Genomic DNA, 14,875 nt, shown 5'->3' with positions numbered 1-14,875 from the left:
TTTTTGAATTGAACATTTCACCGATAAGTGTCTTACGTACAAGTGTCGACACCGATACGTGTGTCCGACACGGATACGTCCATTTAAGAGAAGTGTCTGAACCTCGTATTTAACTTTTATTTTATAGAAAAATTACAAATAAATTAATGTTTTTATTATTATTATAAGATCTTTATTTTTTATGCGGACTAACTTACACAGCAACGCATGTAAAAAAGTTGTTGAATCCACATTACTTAAACCAGGAGTATAAAAAATACAATTTTGATGCAATTTTGCCGTTAGAGTAATTTCTTTGGTTGAAATTTTTTAAAATAAGTTGGACCTTGAAGAGTACTTATGGATTTAATTATCGTTATTATGTTCTACATCAACAGCAACATTTGAACAACATCATTCTGGTACATGAATATGATTGGTGTCATGTGATTAACCTTTATTGGTTTACCTTCACAACAGTTGACTATATAAAAACAATTACTATTTACGTAAGTAATCATTATAATAACGTCTCAAAATTGTAAAAGCAAATCAATATTTATTTTATGTTTTTAAGGATGTACTGTTATAAATAAAATGTGTTCATATAATTCTAAATTCATCTTAACTTCTACATCTACCAATAAAACCAACAAATTTGTCCTCGTAAAAATATACGTAAAAATAATTCACACGTTTTAACTATCTATTAAATAAGTTTAAATTTATTTAAATATAAAATAAAATAAAATAAAATAAAAATTCCAATACAATGTGTATTTAAATGCAAGCATGCAACTGCCAGTTGTTTGTTATATAAATTTATTTTTGTGTTGATGGTGGTGTTCATGGTTCTTGACATTTAAATTATCCACTATCTAATTTAATTGTAGAGGTGTTTGTTTTTAAATCTTGGAGACATTATTTATATGGTGTAAGGTTTGATACATTCAATCATCATAAGAGTTTGAAATAGTTGTTTGTTCACAAAAGGTTGAATACAAGATTATTATGATGTATAAAATTCCTAAAAGAATATAATAATTTTCACTTTACCTATCATAAAAAGCATACATGGTTTCTAATTTATTGAGTATAAGACAATGTAAGTAAATGTCATGATGTAATTTGTGAGTTGTGTCATAAATATATATATCACATATGACTAATGCTTTAATTTAAATTAATTAATTATTATTGGATAAATATAGTTTTATTTAATTATATTATTTTAAAATATATGTAATTATTTAAGAACAAAAATCTAAAAAATACATAAATACTAAATAATAATATATACATATATTAATTAGTGTGCACTATTATTATTATTCTCTACCAACTTTTTAATATTTACATTAAAATTTTCTCGTTAAAATCATTATTTCGTATATTTTTCAAATAAAATTTAAAATGATCTCTTTTTAGTTATACAATAAATATATTTACTTTAAATCTATTTGGAAGGTAAAATATATCTTTAATAGACAAGTAATAATTATGTTTTAAGATTTATAAACTCTATCCGTCAACTTGAAAATGTCTATAGTAGAAAGTAATTTTGCATATTTCATAATTTGTCATAAATTTAAATTTTCATTTCTAAACGGCTATTTATGAGTTATAAATGACAATAATAGGATTCAATCTAAAAATCACCATCCAAAAAATTTATAAATACAAACTCCTTAAAAAATACATCCTATCTAATAAACTTATACTTTGTATTTAACTTACATAGGATCTTTCAATTTGTTTTGAGACCAATTGAGCATAAATTAGAAGACTATTAGGATCTTACCAAGACTCCTTCTAACATGTTTTGGGAAGAACAATAATGATATAATATGATATGCAATGTTTTTTGAATATTAAATAATATACTAAGCTATAAAAATAAAATAAAAAAATGATAAAAGTTAAAATATAAATATTAGATATGATTTGTAGAGTGACATGGAATTTGCTACTTAAAAAGTGAAAAGCATGATAATGGATTAAGTTAAACAGGCGAAGATCGTGGAGAAATTCCACATGAAAGCAACACGGTGGTGCAACTGCACGTGTTCAAACACCATCCCCGCAACAACATTGCCAACCGCAAATACCAGTATTCCAACATTACTATAAAATTATCTTTCTATATTATACCCAATACAAATCATCTTAAATATAACTTTAAAATCATTACTATACAAAAAATTTTAGTATACCACAATTAATAATAGAATTTTCGGATGTGTAATTTAAAAAATGCAATTACACAAAACCGAGGATAACTCATGGTTGGAATGAATCACTCATTGTATCTATGATTTATTTTTATAATGTCTAAACAACATGATAGTGATTATTAACTTCAGACATTTTTCTTAAATAGCGTGTCAGACACGATACTCATATGACACCTTTTAGAACATATATGTGAAGTGTTAAATTCAAAAAATATTTGTTAGATTTTTGACAATTTTAGTACGGTTCTAACACAATTTTAAAATAAAAAAATACATTAATTTTTTAAAAAATTAAAATTTATTGTATAAATTGTTATTATGATTATAAAAATAAAAAACAAATTTTTGTGAATTAGTTATGAAAAATATCTTTTTATTTTAAAAAATAATCTGAAACATACTTATGGACATAAATTTTTATTATCAATTTATATAATTTATAATTATATAATATGTAGATCTCATTTTAGAGATTTTATATATCTCTTTATCCGTGTTGTATCAATGTCTATGTCAGTGTGTCTGTGCTCAATTTATTAGTATTTTTAAAGTGTAAAAATTGTTTGTGTAAAAATTGTTTTCACGTATCTTTTCAGTTATTTTAGCAGTATATTTTTCAGGATAATAATTTTCGTAAGAATACATTTTTCTTAAATTAACGAGATTAAATATGTTAAATTAAAAGAGTTAATTTACATATTTTATATAACTGAGCTCGGAATTTTAAAAAAGAACGAGACGGGGTTTGTTACTCTGAGAAAGCGTTGCTGACAAGTAACCAACAGTTGCAGCAAAGGTGCACAGTTCCAAAAAATAAAAAAATAAAAAAAAAAAGTGAAAAGAAAGGAGGGAAGTGTGTGGGTCCCGCGTGACCACAATCGCAGGCTGTCCGGTTGGGTTGAGAAAACTGGAAGTCTCGAAAACTGAAGCCCTGCCTCTACTTTTCCTTTTTATTTATTTTTAATTTTAATTTATTTTTGTGTTTCCCATTCATATTCATTCATTGATTTATTCTTTGAAGTCTCTCACTTTCTGGCCGTTGCTTCTTCCTCTTCTTCATTCTTTTAGCCACAATGAATCACTCTCACTTTTCTCCCACTCTTCCTCCTCCTATTCCTCCATCTCTCCACCCTGTCATCACACATCATCGTCATCATCACCTTCAACAACCATAATTCACAACAACCAAAAACCCTTTTCTCTTCTCGATTCTCTTCTACCACCGCCACCACCACCACTACTAACACCACTGCTGCTGCTTCTTCTGTTAACAAGTACCCCAGATTCTTTTCAATCTCACCATCACCTTTTCAACCCCACAACCCCACCTTCTTACTCCAATCACTCTCCCCACCTCAATTCTAGGGTTTTTCCATTCTTCCTTTTTTAAATATATATGTATTATTGTTTTTATTTCTAAATCCCCTTTTCTCACCACTTTTAATTCCTTAGGTTACCCTCTCATAACTCTGTCTTTCGATCTCCCTCTCTCTCTCTCTCTCTCTCTCTCTCTCTATATATATATATATATATATATATATAGACTTCCTTTGATTCCCAGTATATTTCTTCTAAATCTTCACTCTTTTGTCCTTTCCTTTTGGTTTTCTCCGCGCACCACACAACACGCACAAGCAATTCTTCTTATTTTTCTTACCATGTCTTAGAAACCCAACCCCAATATCAATTCATCTCTATTCTTTGCCTGATTTATTGATTTTCCTTCTCTCTCCGTTGCTACTGCTGCGTGTGGCGGACCATAGTGATTGTTGTTAATGGCGTACCAAGCGATTCAGGGTCCTAGTTCGGGATCGAGTTCGAGTTCGGGGTTTCAGCTACTCAATTCTCCTTTCGGAGACACCACTTACACCAAAGTCTTCGTAGGAGGGTTGGCCTGGGAGACTCAGAGCGAAACCATGCGCCGCTACTTCGAGCAGTTCGGCGAGATTCTTGAGGCCGTCGTCATCACCGATAAGAACACTGGGCGATCCAAGGGCTATGGTTTCGTGAGTATCTTTTTTATTCCATTTTCGATTTTATTCGTTATTACTACTGCTGTGCTGTCACTACCAACACTAGACAACACGCTGTTTGAGAAGTTTGTTGCTTTGTGTGATTCGGGTTGCGTCTTATACGAAGATTCATATTGCATTATGTGATTTACATTTACTATAGAATGACTTGGTTTCTATCTCATGTGCATGGAATTGGAGGGTATAGGTGACTTTCCGGGATCCCGAGGCTGCAAGGAGAGCCTGTGCTGATCCAACTCCTGTTATTGATGGTAGAAGGGCGAATTGTAACTTGGCTTCACTCGGTCGACCACGACCCCCTTTGCCTTATGGTATCGTGTCTAATTCATCTTCCTCGCTGTCAATGAACTTAGCTATGTATCGTGCTGAAGTTACATTGCATATCTGCGTTATAAAATTTAATTGCTATGTTGGTTGTCACTGACGTCATCATCATTGTCGTTTGCTGTTGTTGCTATTATTTTTCATTATCGGAATTCCACATTGGCGTGTCTCTGTTATCGAGATAAAGTTATTCGCAGTGATGGAAAGAGATCGTGTGCTTCCATCCTAGTGTTTAGTACTATCATTACCCCCAAAGTTATCTCCTGACTCGTATGGACCATATTTTTTTAAAAATTTACTTACACGTTATTATTTCTCTCTGATCTAGTAACATATGTGCTTTAATTTCTGATTGAAATTTTTAACCAAAGTGTTTGTTTTGGTTCAACAACCTCCTTCACATGTGTAATGGTGTGCATCAACATTATCGCTCTGGCTTATTCTTCCTACTCAGATTGCTTTTATTTTGTGGTTGTTTCTTTTTCACTTTTATAGGACGGGTAAGACCTGCCTCCCCTTATTTTGGAAGTGTGCAAACACCTCGTGGTGCTTATGTTGGAGGCTTTGGGTACCAGCAACCGGTTTCCTACAGCTATCAACAAGGATTAGTTTACCCTCCTTATGGGTGAGTGTGATTTTGTTGCATATTATTGCAAAACAAACATTTGCTCTGAAAGATTTATTTTCACTGATAAAAATTATTGTTTTGATTGTTCTTTGTACTTGGTTGTATCTACACACGTTGTTTCTGTACTTTTATTAATTTACTCGTTATCAATTCACACGTCACTTTTGTTGAGTGTTATAAATGACGGTGATGACCTCTAAGGTCAATTATGCGCACATCCTTGCAGTAGTGGTTAATCAGGAGAGCATAATCCTCAGATTTGGTTTTAAGTTGTTTTGTTTTGTTGTGTGTGCAAAGACTATATCAATTGGATGTAACGAACTAGTAATTGTTTGTTTATCTCAGTGTGTGTGATGCGTTCCTAACTAATTTAAATTGTGCATCAGGATGTATTACACCAGAATCATGCTATAGAGGTGATCTTTTCAACATTATATGTGGTTGTTTTATCTTTGCAGGTATACGGCATATGGACCAGAGTACATCTACCCACAGGTTGAATTACCTTTCTTGATTGTCTTAGGAGAAATGATAGTGTTGTTTGTGCACTGCTGACTTTTCAACTTCCATCTTGTCTAATAGAATATGTACAACCCATATATGGGGCAACAGTACCTTCAGTTATATGGAGTGCCAGGAACAGTGAATACAACTATTTATCCGTATGGACAATTGGGTCAGGCTATTCCTGGTGGTCATGGTTATTCGGCAATGCAGGGTTATACAGTACCAGGTCATCAAATTGTCCCCTATGCATCCAATGTTAATGCCATAACAACTTCACCTATGCCCGCCATTCAAGCTTCATTTCCTAGTGGTATGGTTGTCTACCCCAAAGAATTTTCATTTATGATTCATGATGTGCCCTTTTGTTGCTTTGTGAACTTGTACTTTTCACATGCCCAAATTTCGTGTGATTGAAAGTGTGCTGCAATACATATCTTGTTCGTGATTTTCTTTTAAACAGCCATACTCAGCGTGTACTCAATGCTCACATATATAGGAATTAACATTTACTTGAAAATACTTGAGCATGGAACCATTTATTTTTCAGCAAGTACTGATATGCTGGGAATGCAATGAAATTTAAGTTAGTGGCATATTGTCCTGCAAATATATACTATTTGGGTGATCTTAGTTATCCTACTCAGATTTATGTTGGAATTTGGAGCATGGTAATGTCTGAGACGATGCAGTTTTGATTAAGCATACGTAAATGGGTGTTTTGATGGGTGTTCCATTACAAATATGTGAAGAGTGCTTGATATTTTTTATATGGATTTTGGAAAAGCACTATGTGAGTGTATTTGTACTTCTAGAATGAGGCATCGAAAACATCCATGCTGCATCTCTGGACTTCTTTAGGTCCTATATAAAAAGGATGTGAAATTATTTGCATGTCTTTTGATTTTTCAGGAATTGCTGCACCGGTTCCTGGTCAACCACAATTTATTGTTCCTGCTCCTTCTCAGTTCATGCAAAGTGGTGGTCCTGACCAAACAGCTGGGTGAGGGGGCGGTTAAGGTGGGCTCCTTTTTCTTGTATCTTACTATAAGCCTCTTTATTTCCAACATCAACTTATATTTTGAAAGTATCATGTTACAGGTATCCTTAGTTTGCAGCAGGACTAAGAGCAGCGGAACTGCTACATGAGTGGCGGGCTTCCAATCTAGCCTTGCAAGTTAATTATTTTGCATTCTAGAGGTATGTTGCTTTCTTTTACGTTGCCATGACGAGGATGGTTAAAATGGGTTAAGTTTTACATGGGCGTCTCATAACCTACTTTTTAGCATAATAAGCAGAAAATAGTAAATACACATCTTACATTTCTTAAAATTAGCACACAAGCGTAGCTCTAGCTGAGCTTCTGCTTGAAAATTTGCCTCACTTTGAATATTATGATTGAGCCATTGCAATATAGTATATAACTTTCGATACAAGTGTGTCATTATGTCCGCTATACTTTATTTTGGCAGCTTATTGGATATTTGGGTCTCATTTACTCATGGATGAAGGTTTTATTGCTCTAGGGGGTCTGATTCCTAAAATGGCACTGCAAACTACAATATTCTTTTGTTAGGCTATTTAACAAATGTTATAATATGCAGGTCATATAGTCATGCTCACCAAGTTGTGTCTGAGTCGCTCCAGATGGCGAAGGAAACTGGAATGTGCGGGCTGCTTTTCCATTTGGACTTTTACAATAGTGTATTTATACCTAATACTACCTGTACTCTGGAAGAGTGGAAGTAGTATTGAATCAATGGGTGCTGGAATAGGTTTCTAGTAGCCACGTAGGGAATAAACTTCTGTAAAAAAGAAAATCACGTCTGAATCAAAATATGATTCTTTGTAGTCTTGTGCAGCATTGAGTCTGTAGATAGTTGTCAATGTTGGTGCATTGTGTGACGATGGATGGTCCATCACATTGAATGTGATTTTTGTGCATAGTAGTTGTCAGGGATTCTACTAGAAGACACGGGTGTAATTTTATGATTTTAAGATCCTGCCGATTATGCAGGGTAGAACCATCAGTATATTCCATTAGAGAGGATTGCAGTGGTCCTTTAGTGTTATTATTTCACCGTCATTCAGCACGGAGTCACATGTTCCACATTTTCTTGAATTAATTTTCAACCTTTTCGTCATGCTGCCTTCTATAATTGCTATATCTTTCCCTCTATAGTTGGTACTGTTCACAGTTTGTTTCGATTTTTCAACATGTCAATTCCTTTATAATCAAATGGTGCAGTCGTAATAATTGCAAATCGTGGTCTTTTTGGCTTGACCTTGGGTTGGTGATACGGTTGGATTGTAATTTCATGGATGCATTGGGTTTATATTTCTATCACGTCAAAATCATAGTTTACGTATGCTAAGATTGGTCACGACTAATAATAATGCAGGTTTGATCCAGAAGAACAGCTTATAAAAGAAACTTTGTAATTGTTCGAGTTTTTAAGGTTAAAAAATTGTGGGTTTTTGTTTCGAAGTGAAAAGCCCCCACAAGAACAACTAAAGAACCAAGTCCTTTGTGTACGTTCAAAAGAAGCTAATCATGTGGCACCAAAATTCCTTCACGAGAACCATGACTGAACTGAAGACATCAGTCTCTGCTGCGAAAACCAGCAAGTAAGGCACTTGGTTAGATGGTGTACTTAACCTTTTTTCTCAATAAAAACAAAACTTCAAAAATTATGATCGTTTTATAATACTTGCGAGATTAAAATATCATTTAAACTTGAACATAAATAAAACATGAAAGTTCTTAGTACAGGCTTTGTTTGTATAGATTGAGGAAGTATGTTAATATGTTAGTGTTTTTGTATAATCAATGATATGATGTTATTTACACATTTCTTTTTATTTTGCGATCATGTTATTTACACATTTCATAAAAACTTAAATACATGAAATATTATTGTGGTGTTGCATACACAAATTGGAGAAAATTGTTTCACAGCTCATATATCAACGTATATATATGCATGCTTTTAGTGCATAAAAATAGCAAAAATATTTTCTGTTATTAATTGACCAATCATTTTGATACAGTTTTCCTTCCTAGTATTTCCTTTCGTAATACTTTGCTTTAAAATTTTAGGTGCTTTTTTATTTGAATAAGTATCTTGTAACATGTTTGAGATTCTTCATAATGAGTCTAACAAAGGAATGTAAGTTTACCTTTTTTTAATGTTTAGTTAGTTTCAAATAAAATCAATCTTAACCCCTAATAAAATGCCTTGACCACAATTACTTTTAAATAAAAATAAAAATATGAGTGATAGATAGAAAAGAAAGAGTTAATGAGGGAGTTGTTAAAAGGGAGTTGGTTGATTGAGAAACGTGTGATGATGGTTGAAAATTCCTTCATATGGATTTAATTCTTATGTATAAAAAATAGAGTGTGAAGAAAATCTACAATAATTAAGTTGTTTTAAATTATGTCAGATTTGGTTAGTTCCACATATTCAAAAAAGTGGGAAGAGTTTTAATATATTGACTTAATCATAAATAAGTTATTTATAAATACTTTTATTAAATGATTAATTGTTAGATTTTTTTTTCAAACTTTTTGTTTAATCATTGGTTTCATCTTAAAATTTTAATCAGAACTTAGAATGATTAAATGAAGAGATCTGAATTTTTCTAAAAGAAACGAAGATTTCTCAATGAAAAGTTTAAGAAAATTAAATATTTTGTATATAATGACAATTAAGTATTTTACGAATACAAGACTTGCAAATAATAATTCAATTAATTAATAAAAATGAAAATATAAAGAAATAACAGATATAATAAGATGAGATTAACTATGTTTGAATGCTCTTTTTTTTTTTCACTTTTGAGGGGCAATTTTCTTCTTTTTAAAATGAATATATTTTCAAAAAAATTTAAAATAAGGACAAGTAGTGCTATAAAATATGATTTATGTGTTTTAAATATATATTTAGTTTTTAAATAATACTAAAATCACATTTTTTGGAATCATATTTTATAAATAAACTTTTAAAATATTAAAGTTAAGCAGTATTTTAAAACCAGTCTGTGTTTATTAGAAATTGTATTTCAGAATAAGACATTTTAGGTAGAAGTATTTAAAACCAATCCTTCCCACTTATTTGTTTTTTTAATGATTTATTTTAGTAATTTTGTATGGATATCTTTAATTTATTTATTTTAATATTTTTATGTGACATTCTAAATTTAAATAAAATCAAGAATTATAAAAATAATAAATATTTTAAGTTTTAAAGATTAAAATATAAATCTTGTAGGAATATTGCAAACAGAAAGTACAAAAAAGGCAAAAAAAAGGACATAAAATAAAATAACTTATAATATGATTTTTTATTAAAGAAGAGCTTACAAAACATATATAAAAAAATATAAAGTATATTTGGATTTCAATTTCATAAGACATTATTTGAGCTGAGATGTTTATTTATTTCTAAAGATCCGTTGCAATTTCTGAATGGATTATTAATTAGTTACTTCAAAATCACATATATACGTAATTCGTATACCGAACGCGTGCTTGTAATAAGGGCCCAGTGACATGGCCACCACCGCCACCTCCGCCCCCACTTCTGCCACCGAACCTTCACCTTCCTCCGCCGATACGCCTCCGGCACCAATTCCTCCGAAGCAACCACCGCCTCCTCCGCTGCCTGCGTTGGCACCGGTGAAGCCAGAGGCGCCATTGTCCGACCCGAAATCTTCCTCGGACGCGAACGTAATCGTGGTCCCGAGCTACTCTCGATGGTTCTCGTGGGACTCGATTCACGAAAGCGAGGTGCGTCACCTCCCTGAGTTCTTCGAGTCGGCGTCCAAGAGCCCTAGGGTTTACAAGTACTACAGGAATTCCATCGTGAAGTTTTTCAGGTACAATCCCGCCCGAAAAATCACCTTCACTGATGTCCGCAAAACGCTTGTCGGAGACGTCGGTTCGATCCGCAGAGTCTTCGATTTCCTCGAAGCTTGGGGCCTTATCAATTACCACCCCTCTTCGTCGCTTACCAAACCCTTGAAGTGGGACGACAAAGAGACCAAATCCGATTCTGCGTCCAACCCCACCGAATCTTCTTCCGCTCCCGCTAAAGAAAACACGAAGAGACTCTGCAGTGGCTGCAAAGCCGTTTGTACTATTGCCTGTTTTGCTTGTGACAAGGTTACTTTTTCTCTATTCTTTTATTGTTTTGACACAATTTAGTATCTCTGGTGATTTTAGCCTATCCTAGTTGTAGTTTTATCTCGATAATTTATAGTAGAGATGTCTACATTGAAGGTCATCATTATAAGTTACCTAGTGAAACTTTAATACCATTTTGGAAAATAATGATAAAAACACGAGGAATTATTGTATGATCAGAGACCATCATGTCTCCATGGTTGTGACTAATTTACATATATGCGTACCCAATTTTTTATTTATGAAACATAATTAATAAAACTTGATTATGTGTCACGTGATGGTTATGATTTATGGCCGTGGTGGTTTGGACTATACCATTGTTTATCCAGATGTACCTTAACTACAACATCTAAGTTTTGTTTAGCATTTGATAGAGGGAAAGTTGAAGTGTGTGCAGTATGATTTGACTCTTTGTGCGAGGTGTTATGTTCGTGGCAATTATAGAGTTGGTGTGAACTCTTCGGATTTTAGGCGAGTGGAGATAAGCGAGGAGACAAAGACAGATTGGAGCGAAAAGGAGACAACAAATCTTCTGGAAGCTATTACGCATTATGGTGATGATTGGAAGAGGGTTTCTCAGCATGTTGCTGGCAGAACTGAGAAGGAGTGTGTTGCTCATTTTTTGAAGCTTCCTTTTGCGGATCGATTCCAGAATTATCAACAACAACCTGCTGTCAATGGCACTGAAGACAGTTGTAATCAGTTAAAGAGGGTAACTAATGCTGAATCTGAATTGGATACTGTTGCCTCAGCTGAATCTAGTAAGAGAATGCGTCTCACGCCTCTTGCAGATGCAAGCAATCCTATTATGGCTCAGGTTCTTTCTTGCTCTCTTTAAATTATAGGAAGACGAAAAAATGAAACTTAATTGTATAGCATCTAACCATTAAAGAGTCATGAATTTCTCTCTGAATCTCTCTCTAACGGAACTATATCTTAATAGTTAGTTGGTTACCAATGTTATCAATGGCAGATCATGGAAAATGACAATTCATTATATGGTATACCAGATGTCAGTGTGGAAAAATAGAGGAAGTGGCACAGTGGTTGAAATTATGATATATATCAATTATAGCTGTATAAAAAATTATGTTTTATGCAAATAAAACTAAAATACATAAAAACTGACATAATATTAACTCAAAAGTTCAATTTGTTGGAGACTTGTGGAGATGATAGGAGGATTAAGGAGGTGATGGTAGGAGGTTGAAGCAGGAGGTGACAGAAGCTGATGGTGGAGGGAAGGAATCCTCTATAGATCCTACGTGAAGGTGAACTAAGGTTTCTGTATGGGGGAAGTTTAACAGATTCTGTGTGGGTGGTAGAAGTGGGAAAAAGTCGTGGAATCCCAAATCCAGCTCTCAAAATCATGAAGCTGTAATGCTTGCCATAGTCACAGATGTGTGATACCCATAGCTGCTGCAATAGCCGTTTTGTGGGAGGCACACTGCAATGTTATCGAGATTGCAGATATGAGGGATTCCGCCACACAATAGCTCCATTGTGGCTATTTAACAGAACTGTTAGTTACTAAGTACTGAGGTCTTGGATAGATTTTTAACACAGTTATTGATAGCTGAATTGCCCAATGAAGAATGATCACTTTGGAAGTCTTTGTGTGTCTTAAATATAATATATTAACACTTTTTATTCAATGTCTTGTAGGCTGCTTTCCTGTCTGCTTTGGCAGGGTCAGAGGTTGCACAAGCTGCTGCTCAAGCTGCATTGACAACTCTTTCTGAGGTTTACAAAGCAACTAGAATAAATTATCGGTCATTTCCAAGGAATACAATGCTGCAAGGTGAGAATGATAAATTGATAATTAAAGCAATCTAAGATTATAGGCTTATATGAATGGATTAATCTTTCATGGGTATTAATGTAATTTAACGGGGAATGGATGGACCGATCTTCATTGTGTTCTTTGATTTGTTTGGTTGGAATAATTTCTGAATGTAGCTTTGCAACTGATATTTATATCTACATCAGTGCACCAAATTCATCATTTCCTTTTTTCAGTGGTTAACTTTTGGAATAAGCTCTGATGTATACGCAAATAGAAAATTCATATATTTTTCTCTCCTGTTTTTTTCTTTTCTGTTGTATACTTGTCACATGATCTGTGTGATTCTACTAATTGAAAATGGATAAATTAATTTTTAAACTCAATTTCCTTAGCAGAATTGTGGCTTTATGTTTTATGCAGATGCCAGTGTCGCATTTAATGGTGGCAATACTTCAGATTCATTTCAAGGATCTCGCCTGCATGCACATATACAGCTCGAGAAGGAAGAGTTAGATGTGGAAAAAGGAATTTCTGAGATTATAGAAGTTCAGGTCAGTGGTCAAGGTTTATTTTGATGACGTTTGTATTCACAAAATTTTATTTTTTTGGCTAAATACTGGATATTCTGTCCTGTAGATGAAAAATATCCATGGCAAGCTTGTCCATTTTGAAGATTTAGACCTGCAGATAGAAAAAGAAAGCCAGCAGCTGGAGCAAATGAAAAATATGTTTTTCCTTGATCAGCTTACTCTTTTATTTAATAAATCATCAGCTCCAAAAGCCGGAGAATGCCAAGAAGGCAATAGGGTAAGGACGAACCATGATTGAGAAGTCTCAATTAGCTATTGATCTTAGGCTTAGTAAATGTATTCAATATTTCTTTGGCTTGTGTCTCATGGGTCTGTGTTCAATTTCCTGCAACTCTATCTTGATGGAGAGGGTCTTTTTAATTTTTTCAACCAATTGTACTTGTACTTGGTAGTGCTTTGCTTGGATATGTAGACAGAATGTAGGAAATGAAATGAAATGAAAAGAAGAAAAAATAAAGCCAAAAATAGAAGTGATAAAATGATGATTATGTTGTGAAGAAAATAAAAAAAAAATGTATAAAAAAGATGAGTAAATAGTTAAAAAAATTACTTGGGTTTTTAGTGATTGAGGAAAAAGGTTGTAGTTCCAAGGAAAATAAATGTATTATTAGGAAATGCATTGAAGCATTTTTATATAATGGGTAAAGCTTAGGATGTTGTAGAATTCTTTTACCCTTTTAAAGATATTTTCTCTGTTTTTATATAATAGTTGTTTTAAAAATATTGATTTTTATGTCTTATTTTTTAAATTTTAAAGTAACATTTTCATTTATACTTTAATTTTATTATATACTGAAAACTGTTTAGAGACATGATATCTAATAAGTAACTTATTTTAAATTCTATTAAAAGTAGAATAATTTTTTTTTAAATTGGAGTAAATGAATATTAAACCACTATTATATGATAACGGAGACAGAGAGTTTCAATTTCAATCGAGAAATTCGACAAATTGTTCATTGAAAAAGATCTACAAAGAATTTGAATGCTAAAAGAAAAGTGGTTATAAAAAATGAAAAAAGAAAAAAGAAATACTTAGTAATTTCAGAGACAAATATTCATTTGAACAAAATAACTTGTGATAATAAAAAAAATCCAATGTTTTTAACTAAGAAATATTTCGTTAAATAAAAAGTCATTTAAAAAATCATAATAAAATAGATTTTCTATAAATTATTTGTGTGTATAGCTTTTTCTTGAATCAACAAAAATAATTTTTAAATTAATGAATTTACGACAACGAAACAAATTTAATTTTAGTGTACATACCTTTATCTGTGAAATGAAGGATAAGTATGCACTTTTAAAGAGAATTTTATTCATGAAAATATCTCTAACGGGTGAAATTGTTGGGTGCAATATAATATCATGTTTAAAGTGTATTATTGTAAGATTTTGCCCAATAGTATAATTCTAAGTAACTCTTAAAGTAATAAACATTTTTATATATTTCTTATTTGCACTCAACACGAATATCAACATTAAAGAATTAAATGGTAATATATTTAAAACATTGTATTGTGTAATAGAGTTATTTAAATGCTACTTCCTCTGTTTTTCTTTTAGAAAAATTAAGAGATATTATAATTTTTTATTATTTTAATAA

The 14,875-nt window shown here is 32.4% G+C and overlaps 2 protein-coding genes across 3 annotated transcripts; both read left to right on the top strand.

Moving 5' to 3' along the window:
- Nucleotides 1-3,146: 3,146 nt before the first annotated feature.
- Nucleotides 3,147-7,846, top strand: LOC137820853 (RNA-binding (RRM/RBD/RNP motifs) family protein). 2 transcript variants are annotated; one of them, XM_068625138.2, is made up of 8 exons: nt 3,147-4,219; nt 4,434-4,557; nt 5,066-5,195; nt 5,657-5,693; nt 5,781-6,015; nt 6,615-6,722; nt 6,804-6,902; nt 7,307-7,846. In XM_068625138.2, exons 1-6 carry the CDS (start codon nt 3,989-3,991, stop codon nt 6,707-6,709), a joined length of 852 nt encoding a protein of 283 aa, XP_068481239.1. In that variant the 5' UTR covers nt 3,147-3,988; the 3' UTR covers nt 6,710-6,722; nt 6,804-6,902; nt 7,307-7,846. The 2 variants fall into 2 exon arrangements, with proteins under 2 accessions (XP_068481239.1, XP_090150804.1); XM_090294678.1 differs by having other exon boundaries at nt 3,193-4,219; nt 5,585-5,693.
- A 2,261-nt stretch (nt 7,847-10,107) lies between these two features.
- On the top strand, nt 10,108-13,638 carry SWI3B (switch subunit 3). Its single transcript, XM_068625029.2, has 5 exons — nt 10,108-10,869; nt 11,291-11,710; nt 12,559-12,694; nt 13,100-13,230; nt 13,316-13,638. The coding sequence occupies exons 1-5, from the start codon at nt 10,258-10,260 to the stop codon at nt 13,505-13,507; spliced, it is 1,491 nt and encodes a 496-aa protein (XP_068481130.1). The 5' UTR covers nt 10,108-10,257; the 3' UTR covers nt 13,508-13,638.
- Nucleotides 13,639-14,875: the final 1,237 nt, after the last annotated feature.

The sequence above is a fragment of the Phaseolus vulgaris genome, chromosome 9 (assembly GCF_051622355.1).
Source record: "Phaseolus vulgaris cultivar YP4 chromosome 9, ASM5162235v1, whole genome shotgun sequence".
Lineage (NCBI taxonomy): Eukaryota > Viridiplantae > Streptophyta > Magnoliopsida > Fabales > Fabaceae > Phaseolus > Phaseolus vulgaris.
Note: the sequence above shows the minus strand (reverse complement) of the source record. Positions and strands in the feature narration are given on the sequence as shown.

Coding starts and splice junctions, on each gene's coding strand:
- LOC137820853 (XM_068625138.2), top strand. CDS start 3,989: ATGGCGTACCAAGCGATTCAGGGTCCTAGTTCGGGATCGAGTTCGAGT. Junction 5,196..5,656: donor TTAGTTTACCCTCCTTATGG/GTGAGTGTGATT, acceptor TTATCTTTGCAG/GTATACGGCATATGGACCAG. Junction 5,694..5,780: donor CAGAGTACATCTACCCACAG/GTTGAATTACCT, acceptor CTTGTCTAATAG/AATATGTACAACCCATATAT.
- SWI3B (XM_068625029.2), top strand. CDS start 10,258: ATGGCCACCACCGCCACCTCCGCCCCCACTTCTGCCACCGAACCTTCA. Junction 10,870..11,290: donor CCTGTTTTGCTTGTGACAAG/GTTACTTTTTCT, acceptor AAGTGTGTGCAG/TATGATTTGACTCTTTGTGC. Junction 12,695..13,099: donor AAGGAATACAATGCTGCAAG/GTGAGAATGATA, acceptor TGTTTTATGCAG/ATGCCAGTGTCGCATTTAAT.